Source organism: Cebidichthys violaceus, unplaced genomic scaffold, assembly GCF_023349555.1.
Source record: "Cebidichthys violaceus isolate CVI_PGR_0920_01 unplaced genomic scaffold, fCebVio1.0.p SCAF_6, whole genome shotgun sequence".
NCBI lineage: Eukaryota > Metazoa > Chordata > Actinopteri > Perciformes > Stichaeidae > Cebidichthys > Cebidichthys violaceus.
This window is the reverse complement of record NW_027176816.1, coordinates 18274074-18297492: the sequence shown is the minus strand read 5'-3', so window position 1 is coordinate 18297492 and position 23419 is coordinate 18274074. Positions and strand designations below refer to the sequence as shown.

General features: G+C 44.5%; 1 protein-coding gene across 1 annotated transcript in view; it reads left to right on the top strand.

The window, feature by feature from the left end:
• The window catches only part of ctnnbl1 (catenin, beta like 1), a 48870-nt gene extending 27012 nt beyond the window's left edge, over positions 1 to 21858 (top strand). The window contains exons 12-16 of the mRNA XM_068732543.1: positions 1326 to 1423; positions 2941 to 3021; positions 13018 to 13155; positions 13654 to 13726; positions 21154 to 21858. Of these exons, the coding sequence (XP_068588644.1) occupies positions 1326 to 1423; positions 2941 to 3021; positions 13018 to 13155; positions 13654 to 13726; positions 21154 to 21242 (479 nt within the window). The 3' untranslated portion in view covers positions 21243 to 21858. The remainder of the gene's footprint in view (positions 1 to 1325; positions 1424 to 2940; positions 3022 to 13017; positions 13156 to 13653; positions 13727 to 21153) is intronic.
• Positions 21859 to 23419: the final 1561 nt, after the last annotated feature.

Here is a 23419-nt window from a genome sequence, read left to right as displayed (position 1 = left end):
CTGCTGGTAGCGCTTTAAGAAAAGATCTCCAGAGTCGGTAGGCTTCGTCCTCTGGGGACCATCACACTTCATGGCAATCCAGTTGTTTAAATATTTGAGGGTCATGTTGAGGGGTTTCCGTTTAAGTAGAACGGAAGAGTTTCAAGAGCAGTAATTCCATTTAGTTCAGCTGTGGGTAGGATGCATGTTCCAATGGGCCTTCTTTCGTCTCCAGTGTGTTTTTCTATTGTCTTTCGTTGCCTTTTTGTGCTGCCAGTCATCTTCATGATGTTGATGGCGATGTGTTAGTTCTGTACGATTTGTGTGACAGCCTTGCGTTGCCTCAGCCTTCGAGTCTTGTGAGAAAGGGGCGCTGCGGGTCGTAAGGAAATGCACAAAGGGAGCTGACAGCGAACGCGACCCCTTTTTAAAAGCAGCAGAAATGGGATTGATTCTTGCACTCTTGTTGCTTAGCAACTGCAAAGCCTCGATGAGAGAGGATATTGACCTCTTGTTGATAAAGTCCAATTACATTTTCTCCCCACTCTGTGTATCCAGAGATTTTTTACAGTGTCATATTCTGCCCTCCCCCTTCCCCTCCCCCTCCCCTCTGTGTTCATTCACTATAATAGCTAAATATTACACTACGATTGTCCTCTATGGTGCAGCCTGTGAGCAAGAAGGCCTTTGAATGAGATTACTCATCTTGCATAGCATGAATTGGGTTAACAATGGCACTCAATGGGACTTACTAGTTTTCGTCGCTGATGTGGTCAATTAGCATATTTTTAGACCCCCCCCCCCCCTCGCTAAATGGCCCCAGAGCGACCAAAGACACATTTCTAATGGGAGAAATGTAATTCAGCCACAGCCAGAACTGTTCCGCATGTTTCAGCATGCCCTAAAAAAAAAAAATGGAAATTGATTTCTAAATTTCATTAACATTTCCTCCTCCTCTCTTTCTGTGTGCGGTCTCTCTGTATCCATGCTTAGCCGTAAATGCAAATCATCATGTGCTAATCGATTCCTCTCTGTCTTCATTTCTATCTCTGTGGGCGTGAACGGTCAGTCTTTTTGAGTTCACTGGTTTTAACCGAGGAGCGTAACAGCAGCCCGTGTGCTAGTTGAAGCACACGCACCGGTCGGGTTTACCGAAAAAACACAATGAGCTCTTTCACGAGTTAAAGCGTAGGACAAGGTGTTCTCAACCGCTGCTAATTGAGGCCCGCTTCTGATGGCTAAAAAGAAAATAGTCAGAGGAGCGCTAATTTCATAAAGCCGCATAAGTGTTTTGACACATATACACTATGAAGCTTTGTCCTCACGTCTCGCTTTACTTCCCGTAGAACACGTCTGCTCCATCATCGCCTCCATGCTGAGAAATCTCAAGTCCCAACAGAGAAGCCGACTCCTCAACAAGTTCACAGAGAACGACTGTGAGAAGGTAAGCTTCCTCCGTCTTCTGACCATTCTGCTCTTCTATCTTTCACTTTTCTATCTGCTGCGTTTTGATTGCCAGCAGATCATTTCATGAGGAATGCCTCAGCGTCGCTGTTTGTGTGTCATACATTCTGTTTTGGTGGAACCTTTCCATGGAAATGAATGGGAAATAACGGGAATAGAATGGGGAATATAGGGGTTATATGAATACCAGGTCATGCAGATGGACACTAACCTTTCAGCATATTATAAGCAGACGTAATCATTTCATTTCTGCCAAACAAATTCATTCATTTGTCAAATACATACAGCAAGGTAATGGGGAAATGTACTTTGAGAATTTGGGCCAACAATGAGGGCTGTGTGCAAACGTAGGGTTTGAATTGAAACACAAGTTTATAAAATGATTTTACTTTCTGTCTTGAGACGCTTTGGATGAGGACAAACGTTGTTGACAGTTGTGGCTTTGTTTGCTCATGATGGCAGACAGCTGTCTTATCAAATCTGATTACAGTCCTGACTCTTGATAAATGATACTTTCAGGATGTCTCTCGAGTTTATGAAAATGTAAAGTTATTTAAGTCTTTATATACGTTTCATTATGCTGCACAAACACAGGGTTATTTTATAAGAAGACATTAATCCTGTTTTGGATGTCAATCAGGCAGCTTGTCTTCATATTTTCCCGTCTGTTTTTAAGACGCAAAAGTCGATGCCTTGACTTTTATGATCAAATGGATGTTAAAGGAAATCCGAATGTTGCAAATGATGCCGTTACCTTCAGTGTTTATTCACTTGTTGCCCTTTGGCCAGACCTCGCCGTCTTCTTGTACGCGTTCATCGAGACCACTTACGTTGTATAAGCAGGCTTCTAATGACATATGATGATAAAAAAAATATGTTTATCATAAAATGACTCTTTCTGAGTGTGCATCATTCTAATCCTATTATCTGAGGAAAGAGGTCGACATTTGCACGTCAGGTTGAATACGTTGAGGTCACTTAGTCGGTGACTGCACCGCTCTGAACCTGTCTGAGCTCTGCCACACGTCACAGAACTTGACGAAGCGATTGAAATATCATGCCGGACCCCACAGCTGTCGTTTCTCCCACAATTCCCTGCAAAAGAAGTGCTTCATATTCGGCGCGCTGCTCCAGGCCTTTTTAATAGGACGCGTGACCTTTGATGTAGAAAACGGCCTGTCACGCAAATCAAACGTGGACGTCTTCTTCCCCGCTAAGCCGTCTTCATTTCCGTCATCCACACCCTCGGTTATTTGTTCGTTATTCTGGGATGCTTGATGTCTCTGACTATATGGTAATACAACAAATTAGATTCTTAAAAATTGTATCCGTGCCTCGTCTTGATAAACCCTCCCCTCTTAAACCGTGAATGATTCTTGTGAATATTTTTCTTGTTGTCTCGTTGCTTTCTCTCACTCTTTCTCTCTGCCTCCGTTTCATTCTCTCTCTCTCTCTCTCTCTCTCTCTCTCTCTCTCTCTCTCTCTCTCTCTCTCCAGGTTGATCGACTGATGGAGATGCATTTTAAGTACCTGGAGGCTGTTCAACAGGCCGACAAGAGGATCGAAGGAGAAAAACATGTAAGCATCACTCCTTTTCCTTCCAACCCTCCCTCCCTCCACCTCCTGGTGCTGTCTCGTTTACACTGGCTTTATATCGGGCGGCTTGTTGGATGAACCTCAGTCGGAACACTGAGGTTTTCAGATTTGCTTTGTTGACTTCAAAGAGTGGTGATGTTCTGCAGTATGTTTCTTGGTATTTTAGACTCTGAACTGATCGTAGCCTGAGAGGTCTTTGCCCAAACCTGATCTGAAACCGACCTAAACCAGCCATAGACCAGATCAGACCTGTAAAATCAGTGCCGCTTCAGTAATGGCAGGACTAATAATGTCCCAACGTCATTCATCATCGGCATCAATCGGTTCCTTTCAAAAAAAGTCACCCCACATTTAGTTTCAATGGACCTTTCCCTAAGCCCCACCCCCCCGCCGCTACTCCGTCAAGCTGTCGGAGCTGACATGGAGCCCACACTGTCACTAACTAGCAAACGGTCAATTCCTCCATCACCATTTTAATGATTTTAATGAGCAGCTCCAGTCCTCGCAGCTGACTCCTCACATACAGCCCTTCCTCCTCTTGCGGGATGTTTGCACATTTGCAGTTCCGAAAGTGTCTCCTCTTCAATCAATATTCCAAATTCAGCAGCAGAAAACACTTTCTTTTCGCACTTTTCTTGACTGTCAAAACACGTTGGCATCAGATTTTAGTCCGAGTCACTTCATGCAAATCAGAAGGAAGCGTGGCTGAGCTCATTTACGCTCGGACCGAAAACGGCGCCGTGTGAAATGATTCGTGCGTTGAACTTGTGTTTAAAAAGGGAGGTAGACGACAGAGTCAAGCTGCTCCTGCAACAATATGTCTCCACATACTTGATTGACAGGCAGAAGTCGAGCCTTAAATCACTTCAACACTTGAATATGGTGATGCTCGGCTCCACCGGATCGGGAGGTTTAGATCTACAGGCGGCGGTCAGTGTTGTCGTCATCAGGAGCTTTGTTCTCATTTTTAATGAGGGGTCCTGGTCCCCGCTGTATCAGTGGGTGGAAACGTCCACTGAAGTCATTTAGTCTGCTATTGAGTCACACGGTCTCTCAAGCAGTGTTTCATTAAAACAAAAGCATAGAGGCCATAACACTCTCAGTTGACTACAAACTGTGCAATGAGCATTAATAATTACAATTACCTTCCATTAGAATTGTCTACTGACAGAAACATCTGACAATCATGGTTGTAAAAAATATAAATCACGTTAAAGATGTTCAGATATCCAAACGCAAGTCTCCGTTATAAAGGGTCGGTAGGTGTGATCAAGAGGGCGTCTCTTCATGGCAGATAAGATGTGCAGTTCCACACCGTGTCACATCCAAAGACACGAGTGGAAGGGACCACAAACCCCCCCCCCCCCAAAAAAAAAACCATCACAGTCCTGCTGATAACAATATGACAGATTACAGAGGAATGGAAAGCTAGATAGCTGCGTGTGATGCGAGGGCCCTTTTGTGTGTGTGTGTGTGTGTGTGTGTGTGTGTGTGTGTGTGTGTGTGTGTGTGTGTGTGTGTGTGTGTGTGTGTGTGTGTGTGTGTGTGCGCGCATGTCAGTGTGTTGAGCTGGATGGAGGGATACAGATAGAAGATAAGTAACCAGGCAGGGAGGGAGAGAGGGGGGGAGGGAGAGAGAGAGAGAGAGAGAGATAGAGAGATAGGGGGGGAGGGAGGGAGAGATAGAGGGAGAGAGAGAGAGAATCCTGTGTTCGGAAAAGCAGGAAGACGAGAAATAATGCAGATGTAAATATCCGCACAGGAAGTGCAGTTAAAAGGAGAGTGGAGTGAAAAGGAGATGTAGAAGAAGGGAGGCCGGGTGAATTTGAGAGAGGGAGGGAGGGAGGGAGGTGTGGATGGAGACAGATGTGTGTGGGAGATCCCTATCTAAAGATGACAGAAGATTAATTTCTTAGACAGACATCGTGGTGGGATTGCCAAGAAAAGGCCAGACAGTTTGACATTTCCTCTCCCTCTCTCTCTCTCTCTTTCTTTTTTTTCTTTTTTTTCCTTTCTTCCCCGTCTTCTTCTGTTGCTCTCCGGCCTCCTCCTCCGGGATGGCGGAGGCGTGACTTTGTGATACCCCGGGTGATAAGAAACCCCGTCTGCGTGTGCCGCGCTGTGAGCCAGCATGACACTGACAAAAAGGTCTGTCTTCTCATCCTACCACAGGTTTAGTATTTTTTACTTGTCAGTGCTAAAACTATATTACGCCGAATAATCGCACACTGCATCGTGCTGCATTCACAGGTAGACGGACAACAGCCTTTCTTAACGACAGGAGAAAGTTCGTCAGAATGGCAAAACCAGACGCGCATGACGATATGACGGGACAAAATATATTGAATACATTTTTGTTTTGCGTCTACTATTTTCTGTAATTATTCTAGAAATGCACGTGGCTATAAAATGCGGCTTTCTCTTAATATTCTATTGCCAACTTGAACAACTTTTAGCTGTTTTTTTTATCCTGTTTTCCTGTTTCCATGTGAATACAGCAACAATTTGACGCGATGCGAGAGAAAGTCACGAGACACGAGTCATGTTGGGTCTTAAATGATACTGTAGCACATTAAAGATTGGGTTTCTCTCCCCAATGGCTTGAGCTGCGGTTTCATTCCTGCTGGTACAACTCTAATACTGTCAACACCCAGATGATACCGTAAGTCCTCGTGCGAATCGCAGCTTCTGCCGAACGTCGCCTCTCGTGTTAAATAAGGCGATAAAGACGCCAACCCAGTTCTGTCCGCCGCCTCAGCCCAATCGGCTGCCGTCAGCAGCGCTGTTTTATCTCTCTCTGCCCCGCCTTGTGGAGTCCCCCCCCCCCCCCCCTAGTTAAGCCTGTTTTTAAGGGGCGGTAAGCAAAATGTTTTTCCTCCGCAACATATTATCCACAGATTTCTCAGGAGAAGAGCAAAGTAAAAAAAAGCTGCTGCTGCTTTTTCCTCCTCGTCTCCAGCGCGGTCCCTTTTAATAAGCTGCTTATTTTCCTCCCACCTTGGTATCTCTCCTCGCTTTCTATCCTCCCGATTCTCTCCTCCTCCTCCTCCCTTAAAGCTGCGTTTTCCGTCCCTCTTTATTTCCGTGTCCTGTTTTTCTCCCCACATGTGGTCTCCTGTATTTTCATACGCGTCCTTTTTTCTTTTGCGTCCTTTCTTAATGCGTCTTTTAAGTGTCCTCCGTTTCTGTCGTTGCTTCCCGTCTTTCACGTCGTCTCCTCTGGCCTCCTTCCCTCCCCATCAATCCTTCACACCTTCTCCCTGTCCTTCCTCCCCTCTCCTTCCTCCCAGTTCTTCTCTCCCTCTTCCCCTCTAAAGCAACTGCTTTCACTCGTCCTCTTCCACCTCTTTTTCGTCCAAACCCTCCCTTCCTGCTCTCAGCTTGTTGGTAACAGCTCTCTGAGATTGATGAAACTCAGTAAAACATGGCCGAGGCCGACCTCAATACGGTAAAATGCCCGAGTGCACCTTCCTAGCGCCTAAGAACCCAGTCACTCGGTGTGTGTGTGTAGGGGAAGGTGTGTGTGTGTGTGTGTGTGTGTGTGTGTGTGTGTGTGTGTGTGTGTGTGTGTGTGTGTGTGTGTGTGTGTGTGTGTGTGTGTGTGTGTGTGTGTGTGTGTGTGTGTGTGTGTTTCCTCTGCTGGGCTGTAGCAAGAGTGTACAACAGAGATGGCCTGGTTTAGCAATGCTGACAGTAGGCATTTTAAGTCTGTGCTATGATGGAATTGGTTTTGCACCTTGATGGGATATATTTAGTTTTCTTAGAATAAATTCTCTCCCCTCTCTCTCTCTCTCGATGCCTTCAGTTTTCTTCAATTGAAGATTAAAAAAATCACCATTCAATCATTCGTTGAGGATGAAGGAGTGGAACACACAGCAGCGCTAAGAAACAAACGTACTGATCCTGCAGTGCAACCGTAGGCTGTATATAAGAAGTGGACCTGGTGACCATGAGGTCACCTATTGGTTTGTGGACTGCTGTTTTTATGGTCTGTTTGACTCTACATGGACCATCATTTACTGAATGAACATCATGCTGTATTGAAGAAGACTTGAGACCATAAACTCATGTTTACAACGTTCACTGAGGGAATAAATCAAGAGACAGGAAGTCATTTTCTCATAGACTTCTATACAACCTGACATCCTTTTGAAACCAGAGGAGTCGCCCCCTGATGGCCATTAGAAAGAATGCAACTTTAACTTCCGCATCTGCTTCACTTTTCACACTCAGAGACTACGTCCGCTTCTTTTATACAGTCCATGAGCGTAGCCAAGGCATTCGCGTAGTATTGTCCTCTCCTTAAAGAGCTGTAGAGCGGTTTATTTAATATACTGTATATTCTAGGACTTATGTTCACATGCAAAGCACGTTCTTTGCAACACAGGAGCCCCAGGAATACGTTGTCCTTTATTAAGGATCCCTTGACAAACAGCATCGAGGCTGCTAATTCTTGAGGGCATTGTGATTAGGGATCGTCTGATTGGATTTTCTCCAAAATGAAATCTGTTCACTGAAACTGATATAGGGAGCCTATTGAATCTGCTTATCAAATCTGAGTTAATTCCGATCCCTTATTGAATCCGTTTCGGTTTAGCGTTCAACTTTTGAAGAAACTAAAGTTATAAATAACTGCAACTTAAAAGTCGGCCATTGACTTGCATACCGAGGTCATTTTTCACCAGAGAAGATGTGTCACTCTTAATTGTGTCGTGGGCGCCACTCCCGGTTGTTCAGCGGTGTTATAGAGTGAAGCCTCTTCCCAAGTAGAGTACAGACACCAGCTGCAGGAAAAGGCGATTTAACCTGAAAACATACCAGTTTTATTTTCACCTGCCGTCAAGTAGCTCTCTGACCTTTGTGTCACTTATCCAAGCTTTCCAGTGTGGCGTCTTCACCACCTTCAGAAACTTGTAGTTTAGAAAGCTGTAGCGGCTCGTTAACCCCCAAACGGCCACAAGGGGGCAACAACGAGCCCGATCCACACTCGAAAACTAACTTTGACAAGCGACGCATTAAGTGAGATTAATGTTTCATTTAAAGTGAAGCAGCTGAACCAGCCGAAGCTAATTTTGCCCCCCCCCCCCCCCCCCCGGACCTACCTACAAGATCCAAGGTCCACCCACCACAGTTTACAAAACATCCTGTGGGAAACACTAATATATAGCGCAATATAAGCTGAGCTTTAATAGTGAAAGACTCTATATTGCAGACCCTTTCCTGTCCCTAATCTTGCATCCCACACGTTAAAGTAGGCGCCTATGGCTGCAGCGAGGTATTAATACGACATCCCCTGAGATAATTAACTGAGAAGTGCAGGCAAGTTTCTCCGCTCACAGAGACTGCAATCATGTGCATTTTGTATGTTTGAAACTGTTTTTGGAGGTTTTTTTTTTGTTTTTTTTATTATTTTTTTGCCATATGTTGGCGGTTTTGAAGGGAGCTGTCAGATTCCAGTAATAGGAATGAGTCCCCAGGTTTCCCACTGTCCAGCTGAGTTCAGCAGGGACCTGATGACGTGGTGTCCTCCTCCTCCTCCTCCTCCTCCCTCCTGGTAACACTGCTGTGTGTTTTTTTTGCTTCGCCCCACTTTGTGAACAAACTCTTAATTGATGTGCGCCCCAAAGCACAGGGCAGTTCTTTTTTTTCTTGGAGATTATCATAACTTGAAAATCAGCATGTTGCCTCCAGCGCTCTCGCAAAGTTCTGCTTTTTTTTGTTTGTTTTTTTTTCCCCCCTGAAAGTTTACCTCATTATCAACCTCTGTATGTCTCTTTTTTAATGAGGATGTCTAACCTCTATCTTACTGGTATTTGCTTTAGCCTCATAAAGAGCATTACGTCCCACACACACACACACACACACACACACACACAGACACACACACACACACACACACACACACACACACATACGGTCATAGTGGGTTTTTGCAAAGTGCTGACAAAGAAATCACTTTAATTCTGCATCCAAGCATCCCAATGGAAAAGAAAGCACAGGAATAACAACCAACCAACCAGCCACACACACACACACACACACACACACACACACACACACACACACACACACACACACACACACACACACACACACACGCTGCCTCATGCACAGCTAAACAAACACGTTCTCTCGTACACACAATCATAGAAAATTGGCACGCATTGGAACACACACGTAGATAAAAGGTCCTCGTTCAAAGACGCACGCATTTCTTATACACGTGTCACACACGGGCACAAACACACGGTTTCTAATATGCACACGCACAGCCTTCCATAAATCATACCACCCCACGTGCACGAGCACACGCGCCGCCGAGTTACAGTAAAGGGACTGGGACTGGAAATCGCTGCTTATTACTTTGTCTGTACTGTAGCCGTGCTGCCGGGCTCCCCCGAGGTTGCAGTAATTGACTTGTCCGATCCCCCCTTTCAACGCGTTATTCTTCCTTCCGCCGCTGCTTCTTGTCCGGTGTTTGCCAGAGGGACCGAGCTGCCACACAAAAGATATTGGCCGCCGTGTCAAAACTCACGGGTGGACAAAAAAAAAGAAAAAAGTCTGCCGCTGTAATGAATACAGCCCACGCGTCGGCTCCGGCTTTTTTTAATATCCTAAATGTCCGGCTCCACTGCTCACGGTGATGAATATTTAATGCACCTATCATCTGTTTAACCCCCCCCCCACACACACACACACACACACACACACTGTACACATTCTAAGGTCCAGCTTGATTCATCATATGCGTCGAACATCTTTGCTCGGTTCCATTATGGCGAGGCTCCCCGCGGGGGGGGGGGCTGCAGCAGCAATTGACTCGTCTAAGACCTCATTTGGAAATGTTTTACTTTCTTCCTTTTCCCTTGACGAGGCTACTCTAAAGTAGCTAAGAGGGTAAAGTTATTGCTGGTGTCGAGACTTACTAAAGTAAATGTCCCGCGGTTGGAGCATTTAAAAAACGCTTTGATGAGCACAAAAACTCCTCTTGAATCAGCAGTTTATTAAAACAAAAATCTAAGTCTAGCACCGGTTGATTCCCGGCTAGACGACATACCAGAGTGGCTTCATCCCTTCTGGCTCAATCAAACAGTATCTTCTGTCCCACTTTTAAGACTAACTGTAATTGTCACACTCACACACCAGGACGTTAGAAATACACTGCACATGTTTTGAGTCTGTATTCTGGTCGGAGCTGCTGAAGCACTTAGGACTGTATTAGTCTCTGCCAAGTTGATACCGAGGAGGCGTGTCCCCGTCCCCGTCCTTAGCTCGGCTTCCTCTTCCTCCTCTGTGATTCTGTCAACAACATGTTGCTCCCAGGCAGATTCTTTGTGTGCACTAAATACACTAAACCGTCTCTGACTGGATGTGACATAAAGGATTTATGAGACATCAGGAACATTCACTGGAGGTTAACCAGGTGAATCCAGCTGGAAGTTTATTATGGTTTCACTAATTATATCCTCAGTCATGAAGCGCATGTGTAGTAGACCATTAAACAAGGATCCTTTTTTTTTTGTCTTTTTATGAGTTTCCCCAACTCTTTTCTTTCTTTTTTTTGTCTTTTTTTTTTGTCTGACGTACCCCACATCGCTGTCACAGATGAACCCCAAATATGTTCATTTCAATTTATTCTTAGATTGGATGCTGAGGAGGGGTTATTGTTATATATTTATATATTTTTACATTTAATTGAATTGTCAATGTTTAGTTTGGTTTTGGCAAGTTTGCATCTTGCCACTTGGAATAGCAGAAGCTGGCTCTCAAATATACATAGGGGTGTGTGTGTGTGTGTGTGTGTGTGTGTGTGTGTGTGTGTGTGTGTGTGTGTGTGTGTGTATTGTGTCCTACTATTAAGGCCTACTTCCTGTCTATTGCATCTTAGCTGACTTGTGATATTTCTGTAACTTTGCCTCTATTGACTCTGAATAATGAGCAGAGTTGTCCTGGAAACTGAGATGATCTTTTATCTTTTTCCGACAGTAAAGAGAGGAAAGACGTTTTACAGTCAAGTAGCTTTGTTTGAAGTTTGGTTTGTTTTTTCGCTGCGTCTTTATTAATGCGCGCTAGTTGACAGCAACAAGGCCAAGCTTTGGGACTGTTTAACAACGCGATATCTCTCCTCGCTTTGTAATACAACAGAATGATTGGGCCAGTGTTTCTACCCAGAGGACACAGAGGAGAATGCTCTACATATTAAAGGATCTCGTTTTAATTATCTGCATTGTTTTGCATCTTTAATAAGCTACAGCTGACGTCGAACGGTAGGACTTTGTTTCTGAAGTTGTGTCTCTGCTTGTCTTCTCTTCTCCCGGGATGGAATCAGTGAAGCAGGATGGCGTCCTGCTTTTGGGACGCAGTGTCACAAATCGGAGACGTTGTTTTGTGTGTGTGTGTGTGTGTGTGTGTGTGTGTGTGTGTGTGTGTGTGTGTCCCGCTCAAAGGGTTTTCCCCACAGTGGTCTCGTACTGTAGCGCTCGGGAGTTGTCCTTTTGATTGAGGCGTGTTAATGAGCTGAACTTCACAGCTATAATTGGGTTTTACGGTGTAATTGATCTTTAAGGACAAGGCCTTTTGAAAGCTTTAATTTTCTCTGAGATGAAATCATTGGGATGTAAATGTCATGTGTGGTACCCTTTAGCTCCACGCTGAGAGCTATTTGTTTTCATTAGGAACGGTTTGAAAAGTTGCCCTTTTTCTTGATTTACTGTGTCACATAGTGAAGTATGTATTAGTTTTTTCTCTCTTACACTGCAACAGACAGAGACATATGTTAGTGCACCAATCAGAAATCAATGCTGAAATTTGACACGGTACATCTTCAGTATGTATGTTAAACTCTTTCTATAAACTAAACTGACGAGTTGAATTCTAGTCGGAAATGTTAATCCTTTAGATTAAGTACGAGGAAAAAGATGCCGCTTAAAGCAAATCATTTTAGAAGTATTTTTTGCTATATATGTTTAAATTCTCTTTACATAAGCGATCAATAAATAAAATGCTCTGACAAGAAAGACAAACCCCAAAAAGCCCGGCGAATCATTTGGTTCTGCCCTCATGGAACGATTGGGTGACCCACCTTTTGTTTTTTATTGTTTGATGAAACAATAGATCAGGGTTTAGGTTTGACCTCAGTTTGTCTCTCTTGTGTTTCTGTTGTTGGTTGAATACTTTTGAAAATCTAGCAAACTCTCACTTGTTTCTTCAAAGTTGCCTTCCAGCTTTACTGTTGCCCCGAGCCTTCGTTTGATTAGAATAGACGTCATCAGTTTCACTCCCCATTTTCCGTTCATAATGGAACGAACCAATCCCGATTTACCACTGCGGCCGATGGCTACAGCAACACATCAATGCTACGTGTCTTTTTGACCAGATTTGAACGTAGAGGACGTTAACGTGCTTCGTCTTCCTAACTGCAGTGAGTCTCATGTATGGCCTTCACACATTCAACACACTGTCTTTTGTGTTTCTGAACCACTCCAATGACTTACACTCCAGACTCCCCTCTCCCTTTCAGGTCTGCTTCTTAATCTCTAATGATGATTAATGTGGCCTGTGTGCTTATTGGCAGCACTGTGTTATCGGCATTCTGACAGGGTTGTTAAGACGGATAACTATGCAAGAGTGCGTATGCACGTCTGAGCGCCAAACCCACACACTTTTTTTGCAGCTTAGCCTCGAAATCAATTGATTTGTGTGTCTGGTCGATGGAGAAAATGGATTTGTGGGGGAAAAAAAGCTGAAAAACACCTAAATTAAACGTGGTGTTGGATTTTCTGTGTTCGTTGAATCTGTGTTTTAAGGGTGCAGAAAACAATAGAAGGCAAATGTGATTTATTCACCGTGTCATGCATGTAAATGAGCGTGTTTTATTTTTGCGTGTGTGTGTGTGTGTGTGTGTGTGTGTGTGTGTGTGTGTGTGTGTGTGTGTGTGTGTGTGTGTGTGTGTGTGTGTGTGTGTGTGTGTGTGTGCAGGAGATGGTTCGTCGAGGGGAGATCCTAGACGACGGCCTGGAGGATGAGTTCTACCTTCGCCGCCTGGACGCCGGACTGTTCGTCCTTCAGTTGATCTGCTATATTATGGTGGAGATCAGCAACTCGGGGATATCACAGGTACACACACACACACACACACACACACACACACACACAGATTCATTATTGTGAAGGCATTTGGTCAAACAAGCTATAAAAGTAGGCAGGAGTTGGATGTTGTTGTGTTTTGTGAGCGCCGGGTTTCACTGGGCTCCACTTAAATGAACACCACGGCACTGTGTGCTGCTGATTCTAAAGCTGCAGCGAATCCCAACTCACTCCATTCTTTTCAGGGAATAATCATGAGCCAGGGCAACCTTGTTAAATTCCTTGGTAGTAAACAGTTCAGGTGTTTGAGAACAGGCGTTGCTAGGAGACATCATAGCCCCGCATAGCTTGTAAACGTTGATGCCTTTTTAATAAGCCCACGTAACGTCACTATCCGCTGTCGATACTTGAGAGGACCCATCGTGTTTGTATTTCATTTTGAAATGACGTAATTACAATGTTGACCGAATACTGATTTCTTTGCGAAACTCATTTTAATTTTACAATATGTTCCTTCTCTGAATTTAGCTGCAGCAAAGGGTCCATCAAATTCTGAACCTGAGAGGAGGCTCTGTCAAAGTAGTGCGACACATCATGAGGGGTAAGTGACTTTGTTTTCTTAAATATAGCCATTTCTCAAATGAAATATTCTCATAACAGCAATAGGAACATACAAACTACCGTTGCCTGTGCTATCGTGGTTCCCTTGGTAAATGAAGCGGTTCGTGGCGTGGTCGTTCAGAACCGACCCGTGCTTGGCCCATTGACTCCGGGGAAGCGAAGAAGCGCTTGGTTTTAACGTTGGTACGTCCAGCAGCAGAAGTGAACTGCAATGAATGAGCCGCGGTCTGCTCAATGTCAGGCTCCCTGCAGAGCCCCGAAGCCCCGCCCCCGCTACACTGTTAGCTTTTCTATTTAAAGTTTATTAATATTTACATTATAATAGTGCCGCACATCAAAATTGCATCAGCACTGCACACCATTGGGACCCCAGAAATACAGCTGCAAAGTGTGGAGAAAATCGTGTGAACTGTTGTCGAGGTATGCGAAGGACACACAGACAAGTGTTGCTGTAGGTGTCTCAATCCAACAGGAGACACTCTTTTCACTCACTGATGAATGAACTTATGAACTGATGAATTCTTCTTTGCTCTTCTTCGTCCTCGCTCGTCTGCCGTCAAGGCAGATGTTTTCTACGAGGAATTATTCCCCTCCAAACTGCTGGTATTCAGCGGCATGATGATTTTGGTTGTCTGTTTGACTTAACACAGAATCGTGTGCTTGTGTAGATCTGGCCTCGGCCCAAAATCGCGAAACCCTCACCCCTGAGTGAAACGGGATGAAATAAGAACCTGTGTGTTTCGTCAGGGCAAAAATACACATAATACCTACAGTAGCTGCTCCAAAAACACTTCATATTACTTTCAGGGAAGCATTTTTATTGACAATTTAAATAAACATTTTTTTTCCAAGTGCCTCTCGCCCTGGCAAGGAAGCAACATTTCAGGGCAAAGTGTTGCTATAATCACCGCTCTGCTGCTGTGGTTGGTATTCGATAGGAAGCCCATGCTGTTCGCCTGCCAAAGTGGTTTGTGTTAGAATGAAATGCTATGAATAATGTCACTCTTCCTTATTCTTTTAAACAAAGTAAAAGGCCCAAGGAAACTTTTAAATTGTGATGTTTTCAAGTCACTGTTTTCTGCATATGAATCCATTGCATCCCTCTTTGCATGTGTACATTTGTACATCGACCCTAGTGAACAGTACCGCCTACGGGAGCAGAGGACAGAGGAAATGGGTAATAATGTGGCGCTCCTAAAGGTCGTAAAATATAAAATGCATGTGGAAAACAAATTTCATTTAATATATTATGGGAGCAATAAATAAACACAGTAAAATTCAGCATCTGCAATATCCAGGTAGAAGCACTCATTGCCTTTTTTTCACATTACCTGTGTACAGATGGGAAAACGAGATGCATCAATGCATCCCGCTGTGCCAATATGCATCCTAATCTAATCACACGGTCACATTGTCATTCATTCTTTATTTGTCCCCCGTCCCAAATACCTGTCCCGCCGCATTTAGTTTTTTTTTCCGTCTGGTTTTTCAAAGACGCTAGCAGGTGTGTTCTTTTCTTCCCCGGCGCGACATCCATCCTTCCTGTATCGTTGTCGGATGAAGCCCGAGGACGAGTCTCCGTTCACACACACCCTCCGGCTCTCCGTGGCATGTAGCACTGTAGATAGAGCCATCCGTCACGCATGGCGATGCCAGCGAGCGTGGCAGTTCTCCAGTCCTCTGTGTGTGTGTGTGTGTGTGTGTGTGTGTGTGTGTGTGTGTGTGAGTGGGGGAATTTGCTGGTGTGTTGCTTTTGTTTTCATTTGTATATTTGCATACACGTGTGCCTGGCTTGTCTGGGTAGTTTGCACAATATCTTTCTGTGGAACACCTTTGATGGAGTTCTTTTTTTTTAATTCGACACGAACGTCAACTTAGACTATTTTAGAGGGCAAAGGTCAAGGTCACCGTGACCTCATGCCCGTGCTTCAAACTACTTTTGTTTTCAAATTTGGCACGAACTTGCACAACGAAATTCAGTTGTAGCCCATTGTTAACACAGCAAACGCATGACAGACAAAACAGAAACAGTAGCGCACTCCTGTAGTGTAATGAATGTAAACAGCAGCAACAAAACCATAATTAAGAAAATGATGGTCTAGTTTACAATACAGTAGACATAAAGCGGAGTATGCTTTAGGGCGGGCTTATTGTGATTGACAGGTCACTGCCGCTACCAGAGATGTATACGGCGTCTCTACGTCACTCCTCCGCATTCCAAACATAGTAACCTCCGTTCATTGGCTGCAAAAAAACAACACGGCGACGGCCATAATCCAAGATGGCTTCTGCGAAATTGCAAAACTTGAGGCTTCAAAGCGACTAAAAACCGATGGGTGACGTCACATGACTACGTCCACTTCTTATATACAGTCTCCGGCCGTAACTCCTGCTACTTCTGAACATTTCACTCGGTATTGAAGGATGTAAACATGACAACCGTGAGGCGGTTGTTCTGGCTGCACACCAACACGTCCTTGCTTATTTTCATGTGCATACGTATTAACATATCTTTAAGAGAAGGTCTCTGCAGGTATGTGTGTGTGTGTGTGTGTGTGTGTGTGTGTGTGTGTGTGTTTGTGTGCGTTCAGTTTTCCTTTGCGTTTCATCTTTTATAATTTATTCATGTGGTGTGTGTGTGTGTGTGTGTGTGTGTGTGTGTTTTGCATGATCTTGATGAGACTTATTTATTTATTTGTCATAAAATGTGTTTGTGTTCATGTATGTGTTTTTTTACGAGCTGTGTGTGTGCACACACCTGCGCTGCATAAAGCAGTCAGTCTTAATGTGTGTGTGTGTGTGTGTGTGTGTGTGTGTGTGTGTGTGTGTGTGTGTGTGTGTGGGGGGGGGGGGGGGGGGGGGGCTCGTAGCGTGTGCCCTCACCCTTTCCATTAGGCCGCACCGTGGAGCCCTCTCCCATTTCAAGTGCCCCGCCCGGTCAATGTGAAACTGCAGAAAAAAGGTTAAGCGCATGCAGAGCGCGCCGGCTCGGCCGTCTTGACCTTAATGGCTTGTGCTCTCTGAATGAGAAGCAGCTACGCAGGAAGGACCACTCGGCACACTGGAAGGAAGAACATTGATTTCACTCCTGTTGAGAAGACCCGCTGTGAGCTTCAGAAACTTTTCGGCAGGAAAAGTTATTGTTTGAGCCGTGAAGGTTTTCCTCAGACCGATTGTACACGACAACACTGTATCTAGCCTTTTAGATAACTCTTATGGAGCCTTTTAAGAATAGGAATAGATGACATTCAGGGTCTACTTTCTGGTAGACTCGTTGCAGTCCACAGTCCTGGGCATGGGGATCCGCCCGAGTGACAAGCTAGCTCTCCTGTGCCTTAAGGTCATTATGCTCCTTCAGAACCAGCGGGTGACGTCCACTTCTTATATACAGTCTATGTTCAGAAGCAGTTTGTATGACGTGTCGTCTGACCTCGTTAGAAGGGAAAAGGTGTTCATAGCTTGTACCAAATGGCTGAAGTGAAACTTCAGCTGTCAGCAATAGGAGGAAGACATAATGTCATTTAAATATGGGGATAACAGCAGACATATAATACAGACGTTCACAGTTGCACTCAGAGAGAGAGAGAGAGAGAGAGAGGTTCAAAGCCTGGCACCTTTTCTCACCTGTCCAAACAGGTGAAGTAAGTTTGAATGTCAGATTGTCGATTTTGGTCAGGTTGTCGGTTACAGCCAAAGCGAAGCAAAATGTCACAGGCGGCTCCTGCCGTTCTGCTAGTTCTGTAGTTTGACAGGATAAACGACGCGTTGGGGCACCGGTCCCTGCCGAACACAGCAGTGAATGGTGTCCACACGGGATTCCCTGGTCCTTGTGATGAGGATGGGGCATCGGGTCGCTTTACGTTATATCGAAATATGCACGGATGCATATAACGGCAAAATTAATTTTCATTAGCCATGTAAACGGCTTATTAGGAATATTTTCGGAATAACCCTAGATAAATAAATAAATAAATAAATAAATCAAGAGAGAAGTAGAGTCATTGTCTCATAGACTTCTATACAACCAGACTTCTTTTTGCACTGGCTATTAGAAAGAATGCAAGTTTAGGGCACTTTAGCATCAGACAGACAGGTAGGTTGACCCCCTTGGTACAAAACACAGATCAGCATCTGAGCATGTGCAGTGGCATCTGCCCAACACTGAACTGCCCTCCAAAGATCAAAATGCGGTCATAGTAATGATTTATAAATTAGCCAAATGTGAGCGCATGGCTCTTTTATCAGCTGGCTACACACTTAAAAGTTAATGCTTGAAAACGAGCTATTTTCACCAAACAGCTAAACAGATGGCTGACTAAAAGTAGCCACGCAAATCATCACATTTTAGAGATATTGCAATAAGCGTTATTTCAGACACTTGCCCGTGTATTTGCCCGTTCCTTGTAGCCTCACACTTAAAGAATCTGAAAGCTTGAGATGCATAATACGACTTCACAGAACATGAAAAAAAGGCTTTGATTCATTTTTGTTGTTGTCAGTCTACATGACGACTTCTGAGGCATTTGAAAGCAGTATGGTCGTTACGTTAACGCACCGCAGGATGACATGAGCCATCTGGATCAGGCCAGTTTCACACTGGTGCTACGGTGTCCCGGCTCCATAACACTCTGAAGTCCTGCAGTGAGTCCCTGTCCTCGGCTGCTGCTGCTGCTGCTGCTGCTGCTGCTGCTGCAGAAGAGACTGCGGCCTGGAAATGATTCTCCTTGTACTCATGGCAGATCAGTCCCAGTCACTGACCTGAGTAATGGCGATGCTCAGCACTGTATTGTCCTCTGCCGCGTTGCCGTGGTGACAGAAGGAGAGAGCACCAGCATGCCAAAGAAAAGCTTCTGCGGAGAGTCGAAGAGTCACCGAAATCTCTGACCTTTCTGTCTGTGTGGCTGACTGCGCCGCCATTTATAGACACACACACACACACACACACACACACAGAGGCACAATGACAGACTGGCAATGAAAGAGGATGTAGGTTTTCATGTGTTCGCCGAGTCACTCTCTCCGTCTCCTTTTACCTGCTTTTCCTCAGTCAACCTTAAAATTCTTCCATTTTTTACTTCAGTAACATCTCTCACCTCTGTGAATCAAATGCAGATCCCTGTTGCTGCCATTCAAGGCACACACACACACACACACACACACACACACACACACACACACACACACACACACACACACACACACACACCTCCAGATAGTGGTCCAGCCGTACACTTCTTTAAAACTTTACTCCCAACTTCATGGTCTGGTTTTGCTCGACTCCCCTCAGAATACCCAATGATGGAGTGACCTCTGGACACGCTCTGTCTTCTGACCTGAACAAAGAAACCTCACATCTCAAGAAGCAGTTCACGTACAGCACTGCTCTGCAGATATCCCTCCACTGTAATCCTCCGTCACACTGTAATCCTCCGTCATACTGTAATCCTCCGTCATGCAGTGGTGGGAAGTAACACAGCACATATACTCAAGTACTGCACTTTTAGGTACTTTATACTCCACTACATGTCATAAGAGAAATATTTCTCTTTTTTTGATTACACTGCATTTATTTGACAGCCGTAGTTACTTTTCAGATTAAGTAATTAAGTAAGTACTATACAAAAAATAATAATAATCTTCATGATAAAGATTCAAGCAGTGGTTCCCGGCCTTTTTGCTCTGAGCCCTTTTACAAAGAGAGAGTCTGGTGTATGGGAGTTGTTTCACCGATGAGTGATTTGAACACATTTTCATAAAAAAAAAAAAGAAAAAAGTTTGAGTCCCTTTGAGGAACCTCTGGACTAAACTACAGAAACGTCATGAAGAGGTTAAAACTAGCTCCACTTGTAAGAGTTTTTTTTGCACCTTGACGTCATAACTCATAACACACTATTTCAGTCACAGACATGTTTCTGTGGAAAGCCAGGATAAAGGAATACTTCCACAACCAAAATGACAATTACTCACCCTGTTACTCTCAATTCTTGAAGAAAATTGTGTTTTTCTTTCATTTCACACTTACTGCATAAACAGTACTCACATGGCGTAAAACTGCTGATGGCAAAAAAATACAACCCTGGTTGTGATGGACTAGAATTATCTCTATTAATGTACAGCATGTTTGTGATATACTCATATAGACAAGCGGTGTGCTCCCACAAGACCTCTGTCCCATTACGTCTGTCCCTGTCCTTTTATTTACTATCTAATAACACAACAAAGAAGTTGTTGTCAGCTGTGCTGCGTCCTCCTAAACCCCCGCGGGCTGTTGTCAGGAAAAGCCCCCTTCATTCTCTTCTTTTCTGCAGTGTCTCCCGGAGAAAACTAGTCTTTTTCATCTCTCCGTCTCGACATCCCCGGGTTTAATGTGTAATCCCTGCCTTAGGAGGCTGGCTGGCTGGCAGAGAGAGAGAGAGAGAGAGAGAGAGAGAGAGAGAGAGAGAGAGAGAGAGAGAGAGAGAGAGAGAGAGATAGATGGCGGCGAATGCCTGGACTCCACCGGGGGACCGCGGCTTCCTCTTTCTGCGCATTAGACTCTCAAATCGACCGTCGGCCGGTTCTCGGAGGCCTCCGCCTGGGAGAGGCAGACGCACGAAATGAAGAAAATCGCTCAGAAGCACACGATGACGTACCGGCACTGCGCAGTACACCTGGACCGGTTACTGCTCACAGAGGACCTAGGGTGGATTTCAGTCCAGTTGCAGTACCGGGACCTTTCATGATACACAAGCTTTCTTCTTCTTTTTTTTTTAAAGGATATCTTCTAGTGTCCCTTTTTGTTACAAAGATGGGTGGACTAGAGACTGTCGAGACTACAGTAGTTCATTAATGCAAAGAATAGCTTCATTTCTGTCATTCACAAGTGAGGACAATGAGATCAAGTGAGAAAGGTTCGCTGAAGTTCCATCTCTTGACTTCTTCTGTGGGAGTATTTAGTATATTAAAGATATGTATATATATATATAGAAAGAGAGATCTGGGAAGGGAACTGGGAAAAAAGAGCAACCAGACCTTCATAGCTAGTCCTTTAATCATACATTTGTTCTTTTACACCAGGAGTAGAACCCAATAAGAATACCTTATTCAGACATGCAGCGGTTGTGTCAGTTCTCAAGGAAATATTTGCTGGTTTCAGCATCTCAAATGTGACCATTTGCCGCTTTTCTTTCTTTGATATAATTGTAAACTGAATCTATTTGGCTCCGTTCTTCAGCTGCTCACATATTTTGTTTGACTAGTTACCTTTGGTGATCTAGTAACTGGAACTCGTACCCAGAAAACCATCCTGCACCACGTGTTGTTTTCAAACTCACATTCATGCGTTCTTGTTCCCGGTGACCTCAGGAGTCAAACGGCAACGCCCGTCCCGTCAAGTTAACTAATCCTCTGACTCTCCTTCTTTTGCAGAGTACGCCGAGAGCATCGGAGATGGGAAGAGCGAAGAGTTCAAAGAGGCTGAGCGGAAGAGGATCATGGACCTTGTAGAAAATTTCTAATCTCGCTTTCTCTCTCTCTCTCACACACACACACACACACACACTATATTCTCACACTTGAGAATGTTTAAAAACTCGCTGGTCTGATTTGGACCAATGGTGACCGTGAGCCAGTCTAAGAACTAAAGTGTTCTTCTGTAACGGCCTCTGAGTGTGTTTACATGCACAGCAATACTGCAGCTACTGGACTGGACTGGTTTTCAAGGTTCAAAGAAACGTTTTTAAATAACCTGGTTTACTTTGCCTGCGTCTTTGGCATTTTTTTTTAATGAATTCAATGTATTTCATCTCAAAAGCACAATCTGTGTGTGCCAGTCGCGTGGTTAGGATGCAGTGTTTGCTGTGCACGTCACGCTGCTCACTGTAGGAAAAGTTTGAGTTGAGTTTGGAGAGCAGAATCCTCTCAGCGAACACGAGAAGCGCTCGGAGCTACAGCGGTGTTTGTTTTCCCTCCCGCGGTGTCGAACCCTGCGGAATAATTACGGACGGCTCTGCAAACTCAATATCGATCCCTCGGCTCTGCCGCTTCACCCTGTGCGTTTGTTTTGGATTCACGTGTAAAATATGTGGTTTCTTTTTTTTTTTCTAATAAAACCTTTGCTGATAAATATCCCGATTGCGTGTTTGGTTTGTTTGATTAATGTCACGGTTTAGGGAGCGAGATTGGCACAGCTCGCTGATAACCGTCTGTGCACACGCATCTCATTACGCCTTCGCTTGGTTACCGGCGCGCAGAAGCACAGATGGAGACAACAAACCCATGTCTGCAGCTTGCTTTGCAGAGACAGAGAGAGAGAGAGAGAGAGAGAGAGAGAGAGAGAGAGAGAGAGAGAGAGAGAGAGAGAGAGAGACTCCTTGCAGAAAGGCAGACCCGCTTCTTCTTCTTCATTTGTCTGAAGCCGCCCACTGCTGGATCCCGGAGCTCTCAGCCCACTGCTGTTTTGTCTTCGTGACGCTGTTCACACACATCTGTGCGGAGGTGTGTTATGGCAGAGCCGTGTACACAAACAGACCTACTGTATCATTCTGTGCACAAACACGTCACCGTATCGCTGCCGTCTTTATGCTTAGGAGCACATGAACATTCCTAATTACTTGTGCGTACTTGAATGTGCGAGAGACTTGCGGTGACCCACTTAAACGTACTGGCCCACTACTTTTTAGTCCGATGTGAATCTTGGCACACAGCAATGTCAAAGAAATGTGAACAATAGTGGAAGAAAAAGCATTTATCCAAATGTGTTTCAGATTATTTGGTTTCATCAGAGTGCAGCCGGCTTGAACATCAAGATAAGACTCATCCCCTGCTATCGTAAGCAAGCAGCCACTGGTGCAGAGCCCCATCAGATAGTTGGTGTTAAACAATAGGATCTATAATTTATTGATTGCAGTAAATTCCAACACATTGTCTTGGTGAAGCTGAAGGCTTACTTTTTTATAATTGCTTTCTCTACTTCTGGAATGTCCTTTAGGCTGATTGGTTGTTTGATTATTGTCAGTCTACTTCTGTTATCACTATTCTATCCACTGCTGCTATTGGTAATAGTAATCTTATTTCTATTATTATTGCTGCTATTCTTGTCATTCCATTATATTCACTGCTGCTATTATTATTATTAGTCTATTAGTTAGATTTTTTTTTTTTTTTTTAAAGAAGACAGATAGTTTATTTTAGCAGTGTAGTTATAGTTTGCTGATTTTAGTTCATTTAGCTTCAACGTGTAACAACTGAGCAAACTGCGGCTGATGAAGACCGTTTGATGCTGTCAAAATATCCAGAACAAGTGAGGAAGAGGACTGTTTCCAAAGAATCGACAGTCAAACTCTATCCATCCTAAAGTCAATTTTGGGGGAAAGTCTTTTTGGGCCCCATGTCATCACGTGACCGGGTCAAACCGGCTTCAAAGCCCAGATACCAAAACTTTTTTTCGGCTTCACGGACCACTGAGCAAATGAAACAACGGGGCCCCGCCTCCTCCAATGTTGTATCCGGTTCTTTATACATCCACGACGTGCAGACAAGCTGCCAGCAGCAATACCCGAGGCCAAGCAGTCCGCCACGTTCTGAGCGGGAGCGCTGCACTGCTCGTCCAATAAATTTGGTTTATCAGCCGTATTATTGGCAATGTACTCTTGCCAGCTGTGTTGAGTCGCCCACATATTGTTCTGTCTTTTGT